An 18,897-nucleotide genomic window follows, 5' to 3' on the forward strand; every position below is an offset into this window, starting at 1 on the left:
GGCTCCATGTGGAGCTCTTTCTGCTTCTGAAGGTTCTTCTCCACGTGGTCAAAGAACCAGGGGAAGCCCAGCCCGCAGGGGCCGCGAAAAGCAAGGCCGCGCTTCCAGGGGCATGTCTCCCAGGGGTTCAGCGCACAGACGGTGGCTCTCGGGGCCAGCACGGGACAGTCCTCCGGCCTGACCCTCACACACCCGACCCACGTCCTTCGAGACAGGGGACGTGGAGGGGGCGGCACCCGCTGCCCAGGTGTTCTCCGGGGCATGGCCAAGGCACGGGGACCCCTCGACAGGAGGTGAGGCCCATGCTCCCGGACCCACCCAGGTTCAAGGCTGCTCTGGGTGAGTTTGTTTTAAATATTGGGCTTCGGTGAAAATTTTGCAAGAAAGGGTTCCACAGCTTTGAAGAGAAATGCTTAAACTTCTGGAACGTGGAACCAACAGGTACAGGTCTTGATGAAGTGCCTCCACCGTCCTACTAGACAGACAACACACTCAACCTTCCACACCTCCAATTACCCAAGCTGTGAAATGGACTCTAACACCTGCCCGGGCCACTGAGGACCACATGTGTACACACGCATAAATCACACACGTACACACACGTACGAAGCCTGGTTGCCGGGGACTGTTAATTCCTGGGACAAGAGTCCATCTCTTCACCCCACAAGGTCACACCCCCTAAATGCTCATGGGGGTCACGGCGACTGGCCTTAGATGGTCGTCCTGTTGGGGCCCAAGGGTAAGACCCCGCCTGGTGTGTCAGGGAACAGGTTTTACTAGCTCATCTTTTCATGAGGCTTCAATGTTCTAGTTTTTCTCACCTGGCTGAGGGAAACCGAGCGAGAGACGGGTCAAATATCCACGAGGACGAGACAGCAGGGACAGACCCACCCGCAGCCCCTATGCCCTTCGTGGCGGCTACGACCAAGATCTCCAACGGAGGGCGAGCCGTGGGCCAGGAGGTCTGGCCACTCCTGCCGGGGGGTGACTCGCCCCACGTCCAACCTGCAGAGTCGGGGTTTTTCTCAAGGGTGACAGTGGTTCCCCAGAACCCCCTTTCTGCCTGTCAACAGCTGGAGCGGACATAAGACTCCCCGTGCTCTAATCAGGACAGCTCGGGGACCCCCTCCAGCCAGACGGGCACACGGAACGTTGTTTCTTCCTTGTCCTCCCGACACACCTGACTGTTCCTAAACCAAGAAAACCCTGCCTCTTCCTTTTACGTGATGAAAGACTCTTTCACTCAACAACCAATTGCAAGATGAATTTTCTATTAAAACGAGCTTCATTTTGTGTTTCCGAATTAAAACATTACGAAAATGTACCCTGAATCGTCTTTACCAGGTTCTCATGTCAGCGTTTGGCTTCCCTGGATAGACACTTGCACGTATACATGGAGGCTGGAGCAGGGACTCAGAGGAACCCTGAACGTTCTGCCCTCCTCCTGAGGACAAACACCTCTCCAAGATCGCCCAGCCCTCTAGACACACAGACTAGGACCTGCCGTCTCGGAGGACACAGAGCAGTGCTAACTTTGATGCTCCGGGAGGTGCCAAGTGCCTGAGAAACAGTCACTGAAAATAACACCTGGAGCTTCAAGCAAAGCCAGTGCTGACCCTCTGGTCACAGGAGGACACCTCCACCTTCCCGACTCTGACACGACACCTGTGACCATGCGACAAGGGTCCAGGCCTTACCTATGACGTCCAGCTTCTGCGTGTGAACGAGCCCCAAGACCTGGACGTTGCCAGAGGGGCTCTTTTTGCAAACGCTGGCTCTTTCAGAGCAGTCCAGGGGCCCTTTGTATATTTTCTGACACAAATTGACGTAGTACCTGTAAAATGACACAGAGAGAGGCAAGGTCAGTGTCTGTCCTGCACACTCGGGGGCAGCTCCTTCCATTCCTTCCAGAAAAGGTGATCGTTCTGATAGCCAAGGATTTTGCAGCACCTCTGGATGCAGCACTGAAACAGGTCTCTGGGTAAAGAAAGGCCAAAGAGCGGCTGGATGCTGAAGAAGCGAGTGTGCCAAGCAGGCACGTGGGGTGAGTGAGCCCCGAGACTCGGGTGGTTTAGAGTCAGGACACGCAGCGGCTCAAACCCCGGCGAGTCGTTCCCTCGCTTACGGCTACTTAGGCCCTCCAGGTCCACGCTCCCCCGTGCCGTGTGGACGGAAGGATCCCGGAGCGCCTGGGGGAAGGCTCTATGCAGGTAGCAGTCAGTCCAGCTAAGCCACCGCGGGCCAGCACGGCCTAGGGACTTCGGGCAGCAGAGCCGGGACGGTTCACGCGCCCCGACACACGTAGCCAAGGACGGCTGCCCCTCACCAACATGCACCAAACCGAGACTAATTCCATCAGGCCCACAGTGGACCAGCGGCTTCTCTGGGTTCTGAAGGTTTCTGTTGCCTCAGCTTCCAAACCACCCGCCGCGCACCAGGCCGCCCTGAGCGTCAGAGGAATGAGGCCATCCCGCCTTCAGGGTCTGAGCTGAAGCACCAAGCACCCAGCCCGTCAGCACGCGGCCGAGGTGGGGGGCACTCACGAGGTCCCATCGTGGACAAAGAACCAGGAGCCGGTGAGGGAGGACAGCAGCCGCAGGTCGTAGGTCTTGTGCTTCTGGATGAACTTGCACTCCATCTTCTTCGGGGGGCAGATGACTTTGGTTTTCCACTCAAACGTCACCTCGCACCCACGAACTTCACTGAAGACCTGTGGCCGCCCCACATCGGCATCCTCGTCGCACTTGAAGATAATCGCGGACGTCCGGTGGCTGTTGGCTGGGGCAGCACATGGGGACCAGTCAGACCTGGCCTGTCCCTCACTCGTCCTTAGGCTCCTCCCCGCCTCCGCTGTGCTGGCCCTTAGGGACCCTGTCCATGCCTGGCCGCTCCCCATGCAGCCCCGGCCAGGTCTCGTCATGTTCCATTCATGTATCTCAACCCTACATAGACCAGGTTCCCTCGGGGCACAGTATCTCCTTCTGCACTTATCAACCTCACAGCAATAGCGCAGTGCCTTGCAGACAGGTACTCGGTATTTGATTAATGTATGAATGACAATAAAAAAAGATACCTGTAATTCATTACCTAAAAACGTGCCATCCGACAGACCAGGAGAAAGGTCCTGTCTTAATAAGCCTCCAAACAAAGCTACAGTAGTCCCTTGTAAACTTAACGTTTCTAACTCCTTAATTTGTATCATTTTGCTCCCTGATGACTTACAAACACTAAACAACTTCTCGAGCATTTATCCCATCGCTTTCCTTGGGAACTCACATCAGTCTGTGCCACACGTGTTACTAGGACTCCCTCACGTGCCGGTTCTCTACGCGGCAGCAGCAAGGATGCTGGGCCTGGCTGGCCGTGACCCCCGCCCCTGCCCAGCCCAGCCCACCACGGAGCAGACGATCAACCGACGAGCCCCTGCAGGCCTGATTACCCCCTCACCACCCTGCAGACCCGGGACAGGAGCAATTCTGCTGAGAGTGAACGTGGATCACCGGTGCTGAAAACTGGTATGTGGACACAAGTCCCTCGAGCTGGGGAGTGGGCGAGCTGACCACCTCGAACCTGCCCCCCACCTGGCCCTGCCGCGGAGTACATTCACGGTTACGCAATACATCCCACAGAACAATTAAAGACGACTTTTCTTCATGGGAAATAGCCCTGGCTAGAAGATTATATGCAACAGAATCACTGCCGTTTACTTGGACGTCCAGAAAGATCTGAGCACGAAGCAGGCCTACCATGGGTACAAGGTTACCTCACCGGCCTGGCTGGGACCTGGTGCTCTCCCACTTACAGTGTCTGCAAAAGCCCCACTCGTGGTCTCTGTCGTAGTTTGCGGTGGTCGCACACCAGGGCCTGGCCCTGCCCTCCAGAACACACTGCTCATAGCTCTTCCCGTTGAGCACGAAGGGGAACACACACGGGTCGCCTTCTTCAGTTTCTGGAAAGAGAAGAAGTCTGCGTGACCCCGATCATCAGCACCACGTTGGCTGTGCCTTACCAGGCGCCGTCACCTCAAACAAGGACTCTGCATAGACATGGTCACCCTCAACCAACGTGGGGACTGCCAGGCCTCCCGGCCGCAACGTGACAAACAGTTCGAGGGCCCTAGGGCTGTTAGGATGGATCGTCCCGTGGCCCGAGCCAAGGTCCCAGTGCTCGCGGCATCTACAGCATCATTCCTCAGTTCCCTCCTGCTGCCACGTCTAATTTCACGTTTCCTGGGAACGTTAAGATTCACCCCTCTGCAAAGATTTACCTGGAGGGCAATTATCTCCGTTGGCGTAACTTAAAATGACAGCTTCGTCCTGGTGCCTGTAATCCAGTCTCATCGACGCCAGCCTCCCGAAAGACACCCCCTTGCTCCTGGAGAGCAGACAGACGCCTCCGTCCTTGCAACCTCCTTGGTCCAGGCCTGCAGCCGCGGTGCACACCCCAATGCTGTAGGTACGCGAGTCTCGGGTCACCTGGAGAGACATCACCCCGTGGCCGTGAGGGGTCTCCGGGTGCAGGGGGCCGGCGCTGCGGGAGGCAGGCGCGTGCGGGCAAGCGGCAGCTGGGTCCGTGGCTGTGCCCGGGCGCCTGGGCGCTCACCTCCTCCTCTGGGGCCCTGCCCCCCTCCAGAGGGCAACGCCCTGTCCACTCTCTGGTCACCTTCCGCACCAAGGCCCTGCCCTCCGGTGGCAGCCCTGCTGGCCGTGCTCCCGCAGACCCGTGGGGGGCGGCAGCTGCGAGACCCCAGGCGGCTCGCCCCCCTTCCTGAAGCCCGCGTCTCCTGCCTGTAAGCTGGGAGCGCCGAGGACTCAGACCTGAGCACAGAGCAAGCTGAGCACAGAGCGGCCGCAGCCTGACCAAAGGTGCCGCCCTTGCCGCCCAGCCTCTGCAGGCCGCACCTGCTGCGCACCCGTCGGGAGGGCCTGCACCCAGGCACGGTCTCCGTTACAGCAGCCAGGCCGCTGGCACCTGGGCACACACCTCGGAGCTCACCGCTCACCAGCCGCCGTCCCCTGGGCGGCAGGGGATCTTGCGGGCTCGGTCCACGGCCGTACGACTCAGCAACGCCTACGTCACAGGGACGTAAGCCATGGCCCCAGCCACGTAACGAACAGTCCACAGCGCTCCGGCCGGGGCCGGACCAGCCCCCCACACACCCAGATGTGTTCAAGTCGGGGGTCCACAGCTCCCTGCCCCCGGCACCTCTGCGGTCACGCTGGAGACAGAGGGGGTCCACGTGGCCTCTGCCGGCCCCGCCCCTTACGGGCACGTGGTCACACACGAGCGGCCTCCGGCTCTCCATCTGCGATATGAAGAGCCCCCCGGCCCCCTCTCCGGGCCGCAGAACCCTCCGAAACAAAGAATCGCTCCCACCGCGAGGCTCGTCTCCGGCGTGAGCCGCGACTGGTTTGCACACCGTCCGAGCCCCGCGCGGGACAGAGTAAGGCCGCCCCCGACCACGCACTGCCTTGCGGCCACACGTCCTCCAGTGATCACACGCGCCACGCTGCGAAACGCAAGCGAGCGTCAGAAAGCAGCCAGGAGGCGGCCCCGAGACGGCGGGCGCCGGGGCAGCAGTGCTACCTTGAAGGTGCTCTTGGAGAGGCTGGACAGGTTGAAGCTGTAGTGCAGCTGCTCGTCCGTCAGGGAGCAGCCCTCTGCCTTCACCTCGTCAGGACACACCAGCGGCGTCTCCCACTCGAACACAAAGTCGCAGTCGCTGGTCCTCAGCAGCTTCGGAGTGCCCTGTTTTAAGGCAGGGCTCGGGCTTGAACCCACGCGGGTTAATAAGCACAGCGTCCTCCCTGCTCCCCCGCAAGTGCCGGAGACACCTGCCCGGGGGCTGCGGGCTCCTGCGCTGCCTCCAGACCGCCAGGGGCTCGGGTGACCCACGGTGGCCTCTCTCCAAGAGGACGGAGCCATCGTCCCCGCCAGCGGCAAGGAAGCAGCACTGCCCTCCAGCGCCGCGAGGCAGGCCTGCGCACGCCCCAGCTCCTCGCGGCCCCTGGGCCGCGGCCCTGCACCCACAGAGGCACAGCATCTCAGGGCTCCACGCTACCAGCTCAAAGGCAGAAAGCGAGGGATCTTTAAACGTCGTGACAGAGAGGCGTGTGAAACCAAGACCCTCCCGCCGTGAAGGACGGAGGCAAGTGATTCTGTATGCATCTCTGCTCCACCGCCTCTGGAAACTGAGGATGTTTACGATGAGGCAGAGAAGTGACCTGGCAAGACATTCCACAGGCCAAGTATCATAAATAAATACAAATCAAGGTGCTTTCTCCCTCCCTCATTCAGCGACAGCCACAAAAACAGATGAGGAATTTCATTTTTAGCTGTAGCTGAGAATCTGTTTTTCTATAAATGTAAGTGAAGAAAGTATCTCATCTCCACTAAAGATAAAAAACACAGGGAGAGAAAACCTCCTCGAAAATCTTTCCAAACTCGACGGCACATGCAGCGTGAGATACCGTTTCTAAAACCCCAAAGTACTGACCACTCTTAGCACGCCGCTGCTCCGAGACCAGCGCAAGTCCAGGGGTACCTGCGGACGTGTGTCCAGACGCCCCACTTGCAGAGACAAGGGAGCCGACGATCACGGCCTCCCTCGCCTTGATCACTCAGGAGTATCCTCACACCCAACAGTTTGTGAACAGGGAAAGGTCTGTCTGGGAGCTCTGGGGCTCTATATGCAGAGGCCCCAGAAAGCAGTGGTTTGTTTCTCCCCCTTCTCTCAATGACTGCACTGTCCCTCCTCGGCAGGCTGCTGCCAGGCCACTTCCTGCCACTGTCCAGTCAGCCCCCTCTCCCTCACAAACCTGCTACAGGCCAGGGAATCAGAATGTCACCTTACTGAGATTCCATGTTACAGAACCACGACCTTTACTTGCACTCCTTCAGCCACAAGAGTCTTAGAATTCATCACCTTCAGGGTTTTCAGAGGCAGTTCGGGATATGTGTTTGTCTTACACACACACACACACACACACACACACACACACGGTCCTGTAATCAAGTACATTAACACGTCCACATATTCACATCAGGTGTGACAAATACAGACCATAAGTAGCCCCAGTCCACTCACGTCAAAGGATTGTTAAGTTTTTGGCGTTTTAGGGATTTCAGAAGCACAGGTAAGGGGCTGAAAGCCAGGCTGCCTGGAGCAAAGAGCTCTCCACTGGAGCAGCGGGTGGGCGCCCAGCTGCCCCCGCAGAGCCATGTGACATCAGGCGGCCCTTCTGAGTCAGTGCAAAACAGGGGCCACAATCTACCAATTTATCTCCCATTCTCAGAGGGAGGTTGAGAGAAAACTAATGCAAAACTCTTTATAAAACAGCACTTTTTTTAAATGGAAACCAGTTCTGTTTTTCAAATGTGTGTAAAACAAAAATCAATGGCCTCCTTAAAAGTAGATTGTACAAACTTGTTGTAGCTATTTTGATTCTAGAGGTCTTCTTTTGTTTGCTAACTTCCAAAATTTGGATTATGTCCTGAGTGATTACAGCTGCCAAAACATCTGACTTCCCAATAAGATAAGTAATGTTATAATTTAAAAAAAGAAAACCAAAGTTGACACTTTTGTATATTGGTAGGCAAAGGTGAAGGCCACTTCTATGCTGAAGTGTTTCATATTTTTAAATTACAACAAGCCTCTGTGTGCAGAATCTGCCCTGGTAACTCAGGGTGGGCTTGCTTATTGTTAAACTAACGGCTTCAAGTTATTCCACGCACCGCTGGCACACCACGTGATGCAAGGCAGGCGTTGTGAACACAGGCATTCTTGGTCTGAAACAGGCTTTACGGGTTTCCAGCTCTGGTTCATCGACCCACACTTTGGCTCCTACCTTGTCAACAGGCGCTCACTTACCATGCTCACACCCCTCTTACAATGAAAGGCGACCAGTGAGGTGTAGTTGAAATGCTTGTCCACCAGGCAAGGAGTACTACTTTCAAAGTTCAAGTAAACTTCGTTAGCTATGGGATTGAGTATCGGAGGTCCTGTGACTCGACCGATATCCTAAACAAAGAAAAAAGCAATGTTTCAGAAAAGTTATTTTCCCCCAAGTTAGTGGAAAAACGGCTAACAGAGAATTGCAAAAATTACATGCCATCTGTTTTAAACATGAGTAGCACCTAAAGACATTGGGTTACTAGCAGCTCATCTGAAAAGTCCTGACAATAAGGCACCACAAAGAAACCTGTTTGCCAGTGGTTATCGGTTTCGGTCCTACATTAATAACAATGGTTCTACTCAGGGTCAATTTTTGACAATTCTAGGCAACAGGAATGTTGCCTCTCTCTCCAGTTACACCAGGGCAGCTGCACGGTTTCTGGCTCCGGCTGGCGGGAAGCAGGAGCCCACGTGGCTGCCCCAACGACGCCCTGTCTCCTCCTGCCCAGCACTGCGCCGGGACAGCTGCTTCCTCGGCGGTGCCCACGGCGTGGCCTCAGGGGGCACTGAGCACACGCTTACTCACTCCCCGCCGTCTTCCGTGGCTTCGCACAGCCCCTGGCACACACTGGCTGCTCGGCAAGTGTTTTCGAGCAAATAAACATGCGAGTGAATGAAAAGTGACCAGCCAGGAACAGTGTGTATGTACATGTGTGTGTGAGTGTGTGTGAGAGATGTGTGTGTTATGAGTGCGATTGTGTGATGAGTGTGTGAGATGAATTTGCGATAAGTGTGATGACTGTGTGTGATGTGCGTGGGATGAGGGTGTGTGATGAGTATGATGACTGTGATGAGTGTGTGTGACGAGTGGGAGATGTGTGTGTGATAAGTGTGCATGTGTGCGTGTGATGAGTGTGAGATGCATGAGTGTGATGAGTGTGTGATGAGTGTGTGATGCATGTGAGATGAATGTGATGAGTGCATGTGATGAGTGTGTGAGATGAGTGTGATGAGTGTGTGTGATGAGTGATGAATGTGTGGTGTGTGTGATGCATGTGTGAGATGAGTGTGATGAGTGCATGTGATGAGTGTGTGAGATGACTGTGATGAGTGTGTGATGCACGTGTGAGATGAGTGTGATGAGTGTGTGTGATGAGTGTGTGTGATGTGTGATGAGTGTGTGTGTAATATGAGCATGTGTGTACTGAGTGTGTATGTGTGTGTGTGTGAATGAAGCCACAACGTGCTTTGTTCACCACTGTGGGGCATGTTAGGTCCACAATGACACAACACCCTCTCTAATTAGAGAACTTCCTGCATTTTTTTAAATCTGAGAAAAGGTAGCCGGATGGGAAAACAAAGCAGACTGGACCTGTCAGCAAGTGGTTCACACCAAGACTCCCCCCTGCACCACTAGAAAGGCTGACACCACAGCCCTTCCTGCCAACATCTGGTTGCTCCAGGCCCTGCACTTGTCACATAGCTACGCCTCTGTCAAGTTCATATCACGGCCCACTTCCCCACCCCTCCCAACGTCTCTCCCCACCAACACCACAGATAACATCCATTTTTTAAAAGGACATCTAGATACCTTATGACAGGACTCCCTGTTTAAAGAATGCAGACAAACACACCACTTTTGAGATGCATTTCAAATAAAACATACCAAGAATCTGACAAAACATGAATATAACTCATGGAGACAATGTTTAGAGATCCAAATCTATACTGGAAGGCAGAACACTCAGCTATTAGCAAACCAGCTTATACCCTTAATTACAACTCATTTACCAAAGAACCTGCTTGCACTTCACAAGCGTTTCAGTGACACAAGACCCGCATGTAAGCCAAGAAACCAAGTTCCATCAGCGTCCTTGAGCCTTCTGACCTGATACGAAACAGTGTGTCTACACGTGTGCTCACATTTTCTTCCATAACTGCTGACCACCCTCATCCGCCGACAGCTCAACGCACAAACCCTTGCAGTCCGCCTCCCCTAGTGGACCCAGACACATGTAGTCCTGGCTCATTTCCCCAGTGTTTCTGCCTGAAAGCTCTCCAGTGAAAGCCAGAAACACGGCATGAAGGAGACTGTTAAAAATCTTGCAGGATGGTCTCCGCCCTTGGTTCCCTACTCACTATGGGGGCGCCGTTGACGGGAACTTTGCACACGGCGGCGCCGGCGGGACAAGGCACCCCGTGCATGGGGCTCAGCGGCCGGCAGATGTTGATGTAGAAGTCCGGGCTGGTGTCGGGGGCATCGTCCTCGCTCTCATCGTACGCTTCGTACCCCCCGGTGCGGTGGATGAGGGGGGACAAGTCGATGACGGAGCTGCCGTTCCTCACGGAACATTCCGTCTGTCAAGCAGGAAACAGGCCTCGTTGGTGTCTGCAATACGTGTTCCTGACCCCCAAGTCACCCACGAGAACGTAAGCTGAACCAAAAGAGCACGAAGGGTGGACCAGCGCCCCAAATGCTTGGTTACCTAACATCGGGCACTTTGAACCAAGTATGACTGGGGCCCCAGGAGTGGATGAGACAGGCTGGGGGCCCGAGGGAGTTGCAGGAGAAGCGGCGTGGGGCCCCCGGGTGGGCCATGCCACACGGGCCCAGCCCGACTCACCACCTGCTCGCAGGCCAGGGGTGTGTGCCAGTACAAGAAGAGCGTGCACGTCTGCTTGTCCAGGGAGATGAGCACGGGCCTGTTGGTGGGCCCGGCTTCGGGCCTGCACACGAAGCTGATCACGCTCTTGTAGCTCAGGCCGGTCTTGGAAGGACAGGGGGAGCCGTCCTCGTACACCAGCTGTAAGACCTGGTCCACGTACTTCAGCCTCTTGCTCGCCTTGCCCACGCTGATCCTGGTCTGCCCGAAGCAGGCCCCTGTCCCAAACGCACAAGGGAGAGTGGAAGACACACAATTATGGATTCAAAGCACACGCTTTCCCATGAGAACTTTCTGCAGAACCAGACTTTGAAATTCACAGCTAACACTCGGGAGGGTCCCGTGTGGTTTTAGCAAATGTTACACATCTAGTATTCCATCACGTGGCCATGAAGCCCCCGCACCCCAACCAGCCCACTGCTGCCGATGAAGGCATCTGACCTCTTTGCGGGAGGGACGCGGAGGCCGAGGCCGACCTCGGGGCCGGGAGGGCGGGCCGCACTCACCTACACCAGGGGCGCAGTTCTCGTTGTCCCCGCACACGCTGAGGTAGACCAGCCCCTTCTCGCTGTAGGCGGCAGTGTACCCGGCCCTGCCGCTTAGAGAGCTCAGGTCAAACAGGTGTCCTGCTCGGGGGAAGGGATGGGGACACCGTGACCCATCACCCGCGCTCACACACAGATCCCGCTGGCCATCGGGCCTCCTGATTCCTCGTCACGTGTCACCGCCCCCCTTCGCTGGCGCGGCCCCCAAAACCTTCCTGACAGCTACAAAGTACCCAGGAGACAGCAGCTCAGGGTGTCCCCCTGCGCCTGGGCCACAGCGGCCACGGCGATTCCGCTGGAGTCAGGAGGGCCCGCCGGCATCCCTCCCGCTGCCAGTGACCCACCCCCAAACCTTTCTGGGCCCCAGCGCTGAGATCCTGTGGTTTCCTAGTTGCCTCACATCAACTCTGAAAGGAACAGGAGACTGACTCCAGCTCCGCCAGCCTAGAGCTTGGGACCAGCACCCCAGAAACAGGAGTTACGGGGAGCACGGCTTCCAGGGAGGGGCTCAGTCTCTTCTCCACTGAAGAGCCACAAGTCAACAGGACCGGGCAGATCCAGCAGGAAAGGCCAAACGTGCACCCACAGGACAGGATGCCGCTGCCCGGGGTGCCTGCTCCCCTCTCTCACGCTTGCGCGCGCGCACGTGTATCTGTATGCAGTGTGCGCGTGTGCGTGCACGTGTGTGTGCACGTGCACGCGTGTGTGTTGAAGGTGTGGGGATGGGTGGCCGGCAGCGCCCCTCACCCGTGGAGGGGTTGGTGACCTGGCAGTCGTCGTGCACGTTGCTCTTCACAGGGCAGGCGGCGGCCGTGGGCCAGGAGAAGGTGTACTCGCAGTCCTCCACGGCACTGAGGAACATGGGCCTGGAGTTCTAGAAACAGGCGAAGGGCAGACAGCTGCTGACGGGGCGCACGCCTGACGCAGGTAACAGCGCCCACTGGCGTCGAGCAGGAGCTCCCCTGTGACGCACCACAAGCCCGTGACACACCCGTCTCGGTGTCTTCACGGGACGAGGGCAGACTGGGGAGAAGCAAAGGGTCAGGGCTTGCTCCTGAGATACCCCTGGGGGCTTGACACACACAGGGTGAGAGAGAGCCGGAAATCCCCTCGGGGGACAGGGACGTTTTCCGACAGCTAAGGCTTCTAAGGTGGGGGCGGGGACGGGGTGGCGAAGGGTGCTCAAAGGGCGACCGCGAGGCACGAACGAGGAAATAGATGGTACCGTCCTGAAAAACAGAACCGGCATCTGTTACGATGGACACAACAGGGAGACCCGCAGGGAGAACTGGTCATGAACTAACTAATCCCTCCACCACCTGGGCTAAGGCTCCCTGCCTCTCAGACGTGTCTCGTCCACACGGCGAGGGTAGAAGGGTAAGATTCGTGCAGCAGCGCCCTCCTTCCCAGATAAACCAGCCCCCGGCACCCGCGTGCAGAGCCCTCCACAGACCAAGCAGCTGTCTCGCTCTGCCGTGAGCCTCTCCACTCAGTTACAGAGCTGAGCGAGTCTGTGGGGGCCCAGGAGCGCGGACGCCAGCAGCGCAGGGGCCCAGGCTCAGCCTCTGCACAGCCTCCTGAGCGGAAACCTCAGCTGCCACCCCGTCAAGGGGGCACACCTCGGGCTCCTCCCGCCACGGCTGCCCACACGCAGCTGCACGGTGGTGCTCTGTCCTGACACGGAGGATGGAGTGCACTGGGCCAGCCTGACCTCACTCCCAGATCTTACGAGACAGCACACAGGCTGCACCTTCATCTCCGAGGCAGAGGTGCTCCCGCGGTGAAAAAACCGTCCGGAGAAACCATTAATTCAGCCCCCACCTGCTGAACTGCATGTACCAACCCGTCAGGGAAGGAATCGTCCAGAGACGAGACGAGAACCCAGTTACCACGCACCAACCACATGCCAGAAACGGTGCCCGGCGCTCCACGCCTCCTCTCTCTAACCTCATAGCGAATTGGCAGGACAGGCCACGCTCGTGTTGGTAACAGGTGTTCAGTTTAGGGAGGTTAAGTGACCGAGGTACACGGCCAGGAAGTGGAAGAGCTACCTTGGAACCGGGTCTGCCCAACCTTCTGCTTTACCCAAGTGCCTCCATGAAGACAAGGGCAGGTTATCAAATATCAGTTCTCTCTCCAGCCTTCAGGGATCTGAGTCAAACTTCAAAGAGAACCACCAAATTCTGGAACAAGAACTGCCAGGGTGGACACCCCGGGACCACGGGCCCAAGGCCGCGCCGCCCATGCCCTTCGTTAGGCTGGGTCACCCCGAGCTCTTCAACTCACATCCCAGGAAGTGAGACATCAGTCTCGCTGACCCTGGACTCGCACGGGGGCCGAGACAGCTGTGTCACTTACGAGTTGGCTCTCGCTGCACGAGAAGCGGATGGTGGTTGACTTCTTCCGGATCTGGTCCGGACACAGGTCACCATCGACGTACCTCAGCAGAGTCATGCCCTCGCTCCACTGAGGGCCATCCCTCACTCTGCCCAGGTTCACGGGCTTGGAGCCACCCAGCAGACACACAGCCGCCTCCGGAGGGCACGGCTCTGCAGCACAAGCAGAGACAGTTAGGAGTGGCCATCAGCCCCTGTCCAGTCTAGGACTTAACAAGGGACGTAACGTCCGGCACACGACATAGTTGATTCTAACAATCACTGCAAAATATCAGTGTTTTCTTTCATTAAGTCTGATGCCAATGACACCATGAGTTCTCACTCCATGAAACGCTGTTTTACCACAGATGGGTTGGGGGTGAGCATGGGGTGTGGGGAGAATTCAAGGCAGAACAGCCTCAATTATTTCTGATCCCCAAACAAGATGAAGCTGAAACACCTAGATTATGCCCATGGAACATTTTAAATGGCCTATATTCACATGCTATCTTACTTTAAGAAGTCACCAAGAACTGTGCCAATTTCCCAGTCCCTGAAATGTCTGAGTCATCTGCCCTGGGTAAAGAACGAGTCCCACTTCGCGGTTAATAAGAGCCTCGGTGTCATCAATCTAGCCAGCATACAAAGCAAGGGGAAGTGGGCCATGGCCTCAAACCATGCAGAGGAGAAAAATAACTTTCTGGGTTTGGTTTTTTTTTTTTTTTTAAAAAAAAAAAAAAAAAAAAAAGACAGGAACAGTGCCCCCTCTGAGTTGAGCCAGACAAGAGGCTGCCTCAGTGAGGCTGCATAAAACTCCAAGAAAACGGGACAGGTTTCGGGACAGGATCCCAGTGGGCCGTGGACGGCACCAAGGTCTCCGTGGGTTGCTGCTCCTAGTCGCACGGGTACAACTGAGTTCTAGCCTCATCACTGGCACCAAGGGTCTGGGTGCATCCTAACAGGACCCCACCCACTCTGCTCTCAATGAATACAGAGGGCACATACCCAGAGCTCCATTTCCCACCCTCCTATCTCCTGCCCTGGCTAAGTAAGAATCACCTGCCACGGTGATTATTTCTACCCACCCTCCAGCTCCCCACATTCAAACAATGGTTATACTGCTCCCAACAGAGCCTTCAGCACTGATTTACCCTGGACCACACCAGGGGTGGGTCATCAAGACCCTCAGATAATTCCTCCTGCTGCTTCTTGGCAAAAGCACTCATGTGTCAGAGAGCAACGCGCCGTCAAAGAATCCGCTCCTACTTCCTCTTCTCCCATAAACTCACTACAAGCCATGAGCACCTCCGCCAGAGAGCTCACTCACCCGAGCCAGCCTGCGGAGCCAGAGACTTGCACACGTTGATGAGGTAGTGCTCGGTGGCTCCCGTCCTCGTGACGGCTTCCCAGTTGCCACTGTACCTCGACAGGGATGAGAGATCGAAGGTGTTCCCAGCCCCGTCTCTGAGGGGAAGAAAGCGCCACGGTGAGGTTCAGCTGGATTCTAACAGAGTCTAGCGCTCCGTCTGCAGAGGATCAGTATAAAGGCAGAGTCTACTCCTGACACCCTGGGAATCAGATCCTGCCAGGGACAGAACTCGACACTGGACCCTCCCAGCTCCAGGCAGAATCAGCAACAACACAGCTTGAGTTCAGGAAATGTCAAGCCCTAGCTCAACAAAACTATGTATTAACCAAAAAAAGCAAAGAGTAAGCGCTTGTCCTGCTCAGGCCAGTGAGAAGACAAGGGTACACAGACAGCTAAGACACGCAATGCCCAGGGCAGCCCGGGCCGGCCACCTGCTTTCCAAGCTGGAGGACACCAACAGTCACTGAAATAAAACAGGCTGATGTTGACCTGCTCAGGTAAAGGTTTACTTACTGCATGAACTCCAAGCAGGGACAGACACTGAGAGCCAGCCCTACGCCAGGTGCAGAGTTAATGGTAAGAAAGACAAACACTCCCTCTGCAGGGCGCCAGATCCAGGTGGAGACAGAGGACAACCACACATGCCACTTCACCAGGCGGTAACCTCAGCACAGCAGAGACTGAGAATCACCCGTTCATTCAAAAACTACATGCCACCTGGGGCTACTGTGTTGAAGGAAAGAGATAAAAATCGCCCATTTTATGAAGTCTGCAGAAGTCACAAGGTAATTTTTTAAAATGTACAGTATGTCAGACGGCAATTAGAGCGAGGAGGGGAAGAAAGGCAGGGAAGTGGGTATGAAGTTTGGAAGGGGAAAGAGGAGGTGAGATTTTAGACAATGGCCAGAGAAGGCCTTCCTGAGGAGGCCACCTCTGAATAAACTCAGAAAGACGCGGAAGAGCCAGTCACGCAGGGACCCGGCAAAGCGCAGCACGGGCAGAGGCGGCAGCGGGAGCAAAGGGCCTGAGGTGCGGAGAGCCCGGTGCGCTCGCAGGGAAGCAAGGAGCCCCATGTGGCTGGAGCAGAGCAGACGTGAGGAGTGACGCAGCAGGGGCTGAGGGTAGCATCACATGGAGCGTTCCGGCAGGGAGAGACAGGGGCTTCACCGCACTAAGGGGTCTCAGCAACAGCCTGGGCCGACTTACAGTCTAACAGGGCCACTCTAATCACTGTGCGGGACTAGCCCAGCGTGCGTCAGGGGACCACTGAGGGGCCACTGCGGAGATGCAGGGGCGAGATGAAGACGGCCTGAACCAGGGCAGGGAGGTGCTTCCGGAAGAGAGAACTCCAGGTATTTTGAAAGTTGATGGACCATAAATGGGATGAGAGCGAAAGGATGGAGCTGGCGTTAACACCGGCCTATGTGGGAGACACAGGTATTTGCAAAAGCAGGTCCTCAGGAACTTCCTATAATGGACCATCTGATAGAGACTTATTGTAAATGGTTAAAGACCTAAAAGAAGAAATTGAAACTATAATAAAAGAAGGGGGGTAGAATGGAGGAAAGAAATGATGAATTAGAGTACCAACAGGGACTATCCTGGTGGTCCAGTGGTTAAGAATCCACCTTCCAATGCAGGGGACGTGGGTTCGATCCCTGGTTGGGGAACTAATATCCCACATGCCTCGTGGGGCAACTAAGCCTGCACGCCGCAACTACTGAGCCCGAGTGCCACAACTGGAGAGAAGCCTGCATGCCGCAACGAAGATCCCGCGTGCCGCAGCTAAGACCCGACGCAGCCAAAATAAATAATTTTTTAAATTAAAAAAAAAAAAAAAACTGTTTCTAAAATAAGTTTTAAAAAAGAAAGAGTACCAAATAGAACTCCTAGCATGAAAAGGACAGTCATGAAAATTAAAAAGGGAACAGTCAAAACAGCAAATTAAATCAGATGATAAGAGAATCATTAAGTTGGAAATAGGTCTAAGGAAACAGAATACAGTCCAGAAACAGATAAATAAGATACTTGAAGACATGGTGAGGGATTCCCTGGTGGCACAGTGGTTAAGAATCCACCTGCCAATGCAGGGGACAGGGGTTCAAGCCCCGGTCCAGGAAGATCCCACATGCCACGGAGCAACTAAGCCCATGCGCCACAACTACTGAGCCCGCATGCCTAGAGCCCATGCTCTGCAACAAGAGAAGCCGCTGCAATGAGAAGCCCGTGCACCGCAACGAAGAGTAGCCCCCGCTCGCCACAACTAGAGAAAGCTCACGCGCAGCAACAAAGATGCAACACAGCCAAAAATAATTGAAAAAAATAAATTTTTTTAAAATTAAAAAAAATAATAAATAAAAGACATGGGGGATAGAATAGGAAAGCCTAAGATATGATTAATACAAGTCCCAGAAGAAAAGAGACAGAATAGGTTAGAGGCAACCTTCAAATATACAATCACTGCAAATATTCCTAAGTGAATAACAGACATTCATCTTTAGTTTAGAAAGCATCAACTTCCAAGCAACATAAATAACAAAGCCATACCTAACAAATCAGACTAAGACTGCAGAACAAACACAAGAGAAAATATACAGAAAAGGTAGGTTATCTACAAAGGAATGAAACTGGGACGGACGGGGGCAGATTCTCTAACAGCAATACTAAGCACCAGAAGATGGTAGATTACCTTCAAAGTGCTGACACACACAAAAAAAGTATTCACCTGGAATTCTGTACCAAGCTAGTGACAATAAAACTAAGCCTTTTCAAGTAAAGACCAAGATTTAACTCGACAGAGTCTCTGTTCGAACCACCAAGCAGTGTGACTCACAGTGCGATTTGTACCCAGGACCAGTCGGCAACCATGGAAGGAGCCAGCGCCACAAGATGAACCAGTAACGGACAATGGTTCCTTCGCTGTCTCTAGTGCAAGGTGACACAGCTCTTCACCCCATCAGAGACCAGAAGCAAACAGTTTGCAAACCAGCACTATGCATAGCATTATACTAAACAGAGTACTTAAAGAAGAGGATTAAGTCAAAATGCAAAGAGGAAGAGTAAGCCAAAGAAATAGAGACATTTCTTTTCCTCTTCAAAAGAAGAAATTTATATAGTCAAGCAACCAATGAATATTTTTTTAAAATCACAATAATGACTTATTCAAGAGGTAAGAAAACAAGTCAGAACAAAAGCACTCGACCACAATACCATGGAGATGGGGCGAGAGCGTTGGTGCTACAAGGTTCTATGTTATTTTATTGTTGGAGAGATGGGTATAGTTACCAACTTTAGCTTTCCATTAAATCAAAAATACATGTTTAAGGCAACCGTTAAAAGAAAATGAATTATAATTCAGGGAATGCATGATGAGATTTTTTAAAAAGAAACAAGAAAATTATAATTAGTATCCTCAGAGATGATTAGAAGGACTTATTTGAAATTCAAAATAAAAATCTCCAAAGGATAGCAGATTTTTTAAAGTTCAGAAAATATTCCAGAATGGAGTAAAAACACGAAAACAGAAGATGCGCAATAAACTTTTCCACCAAACATACACAATTCTTGTAGGAAATGGGACAATGCCTTCAAAACTGAGGGGAAATTAATTTGAATCTGTAACCCTACTACAGCCAATCAGATTTAAGAGCAAGTTACTGGCATTTTCAGACAATGCATGGGTTCTGTCCCATCCAACCTCTCCAAAGTACAGGAGGATGCACTCTAACAAAACAAAAAAGGAAGCCAAAACAAAGCACATCAAATCCAAGAAGCAGTGGATCCAAGCCAGGAGTGATCCCAAAATGAGCTCTGATCAAAGAGCAGAAAACACACGGCCCAAATCCGAACTGAGACCTTCCTGAAGAAGAACGGTGATTATCCGTAGACACAGCATCGTGAAGAACCCTGACAGTCTGAGATACAATGGGAAGGCATTATTATTCTGTCAACAATAAAAGAGAAAGACAACGTAAAATGCCAAGATTTAACACCTATCGAGGTAGCTATGTTCCAAATATTAAGCAAACTAAATGTGCAATGATTTTTGGAG

At 54.0% G+C, this 18,897-nt stretch overlaps 1 protein-coding gene across 1 annotated transcript in view; it reads right to left on the reverse strand.

Moving 5' to 3' along the window:
• IGF2R (insulin like growth factor 2 receptor) overlaps positions 1-18,897 on the reverse strand; it is a 111,165-nt gene that overhangs the window by 10,156 nt on the left and 82,112 nt on the right. Inside the window, exons 30-41 of the mRNA XM_057527505.1 lie at positions 14,805-14,941; positions 13,461-13,651; positions 11,850-11,976; positions 11,064-11,183; positions 10,519-10,775; positions 10,034-10,252; positions 7,871-8,020; positions 5,587-5,748; positions 4,268-4,475; positions 3,803-3,949; positions 2,544-2,778; positions 1,698-1,834 (exon numbers count right to left, since the gene is read on the reverse strand). Of these exons, the coding sequence (XP_057383488.1) occupies positions 1,698-1,834; positions 2,544-2,778; positions 3,803-3,949; positions 4,268-4,475; positions 5,587-5,748; positions 7,871-8,020; positions 10,034-10,252; positions 10,519-10,775; positions 11,064-11,183; positions 11,850-11,976; positions 13,461-13,651; positions 14,805-14,941 (2,090 nt within the window). The remainder of the gene's footprint in view (positions 1-1,697; positions 1,835-2,543; positions 2,779-3,802; positions 3,950-4,267; positions 4,476-5,586; positions 5,749-7,870; positions 8,021-10,033; positions 10,253-10,518; positions 10,776-11,063; positions 11,184-11,849; positions 11,977-13,460; positions 13,652-14,804; positions 14,942-18,897) is intronic.

The sequence above is a fragment of the Balaenoptera acutorostrata genome, chromosome 14, assembly GCF_949987535.1.
Source record: "Balaenoptera acutorostrata chromosome 14, mBalAcu1.1, whole genome shotgun sequence".
NCBI lineage: Eukaryota > Metazoa > Chordata > Mammalia > Artiodactyla > Balaenopteridae > Balaenoptera > Balaenoptera acutorostrata.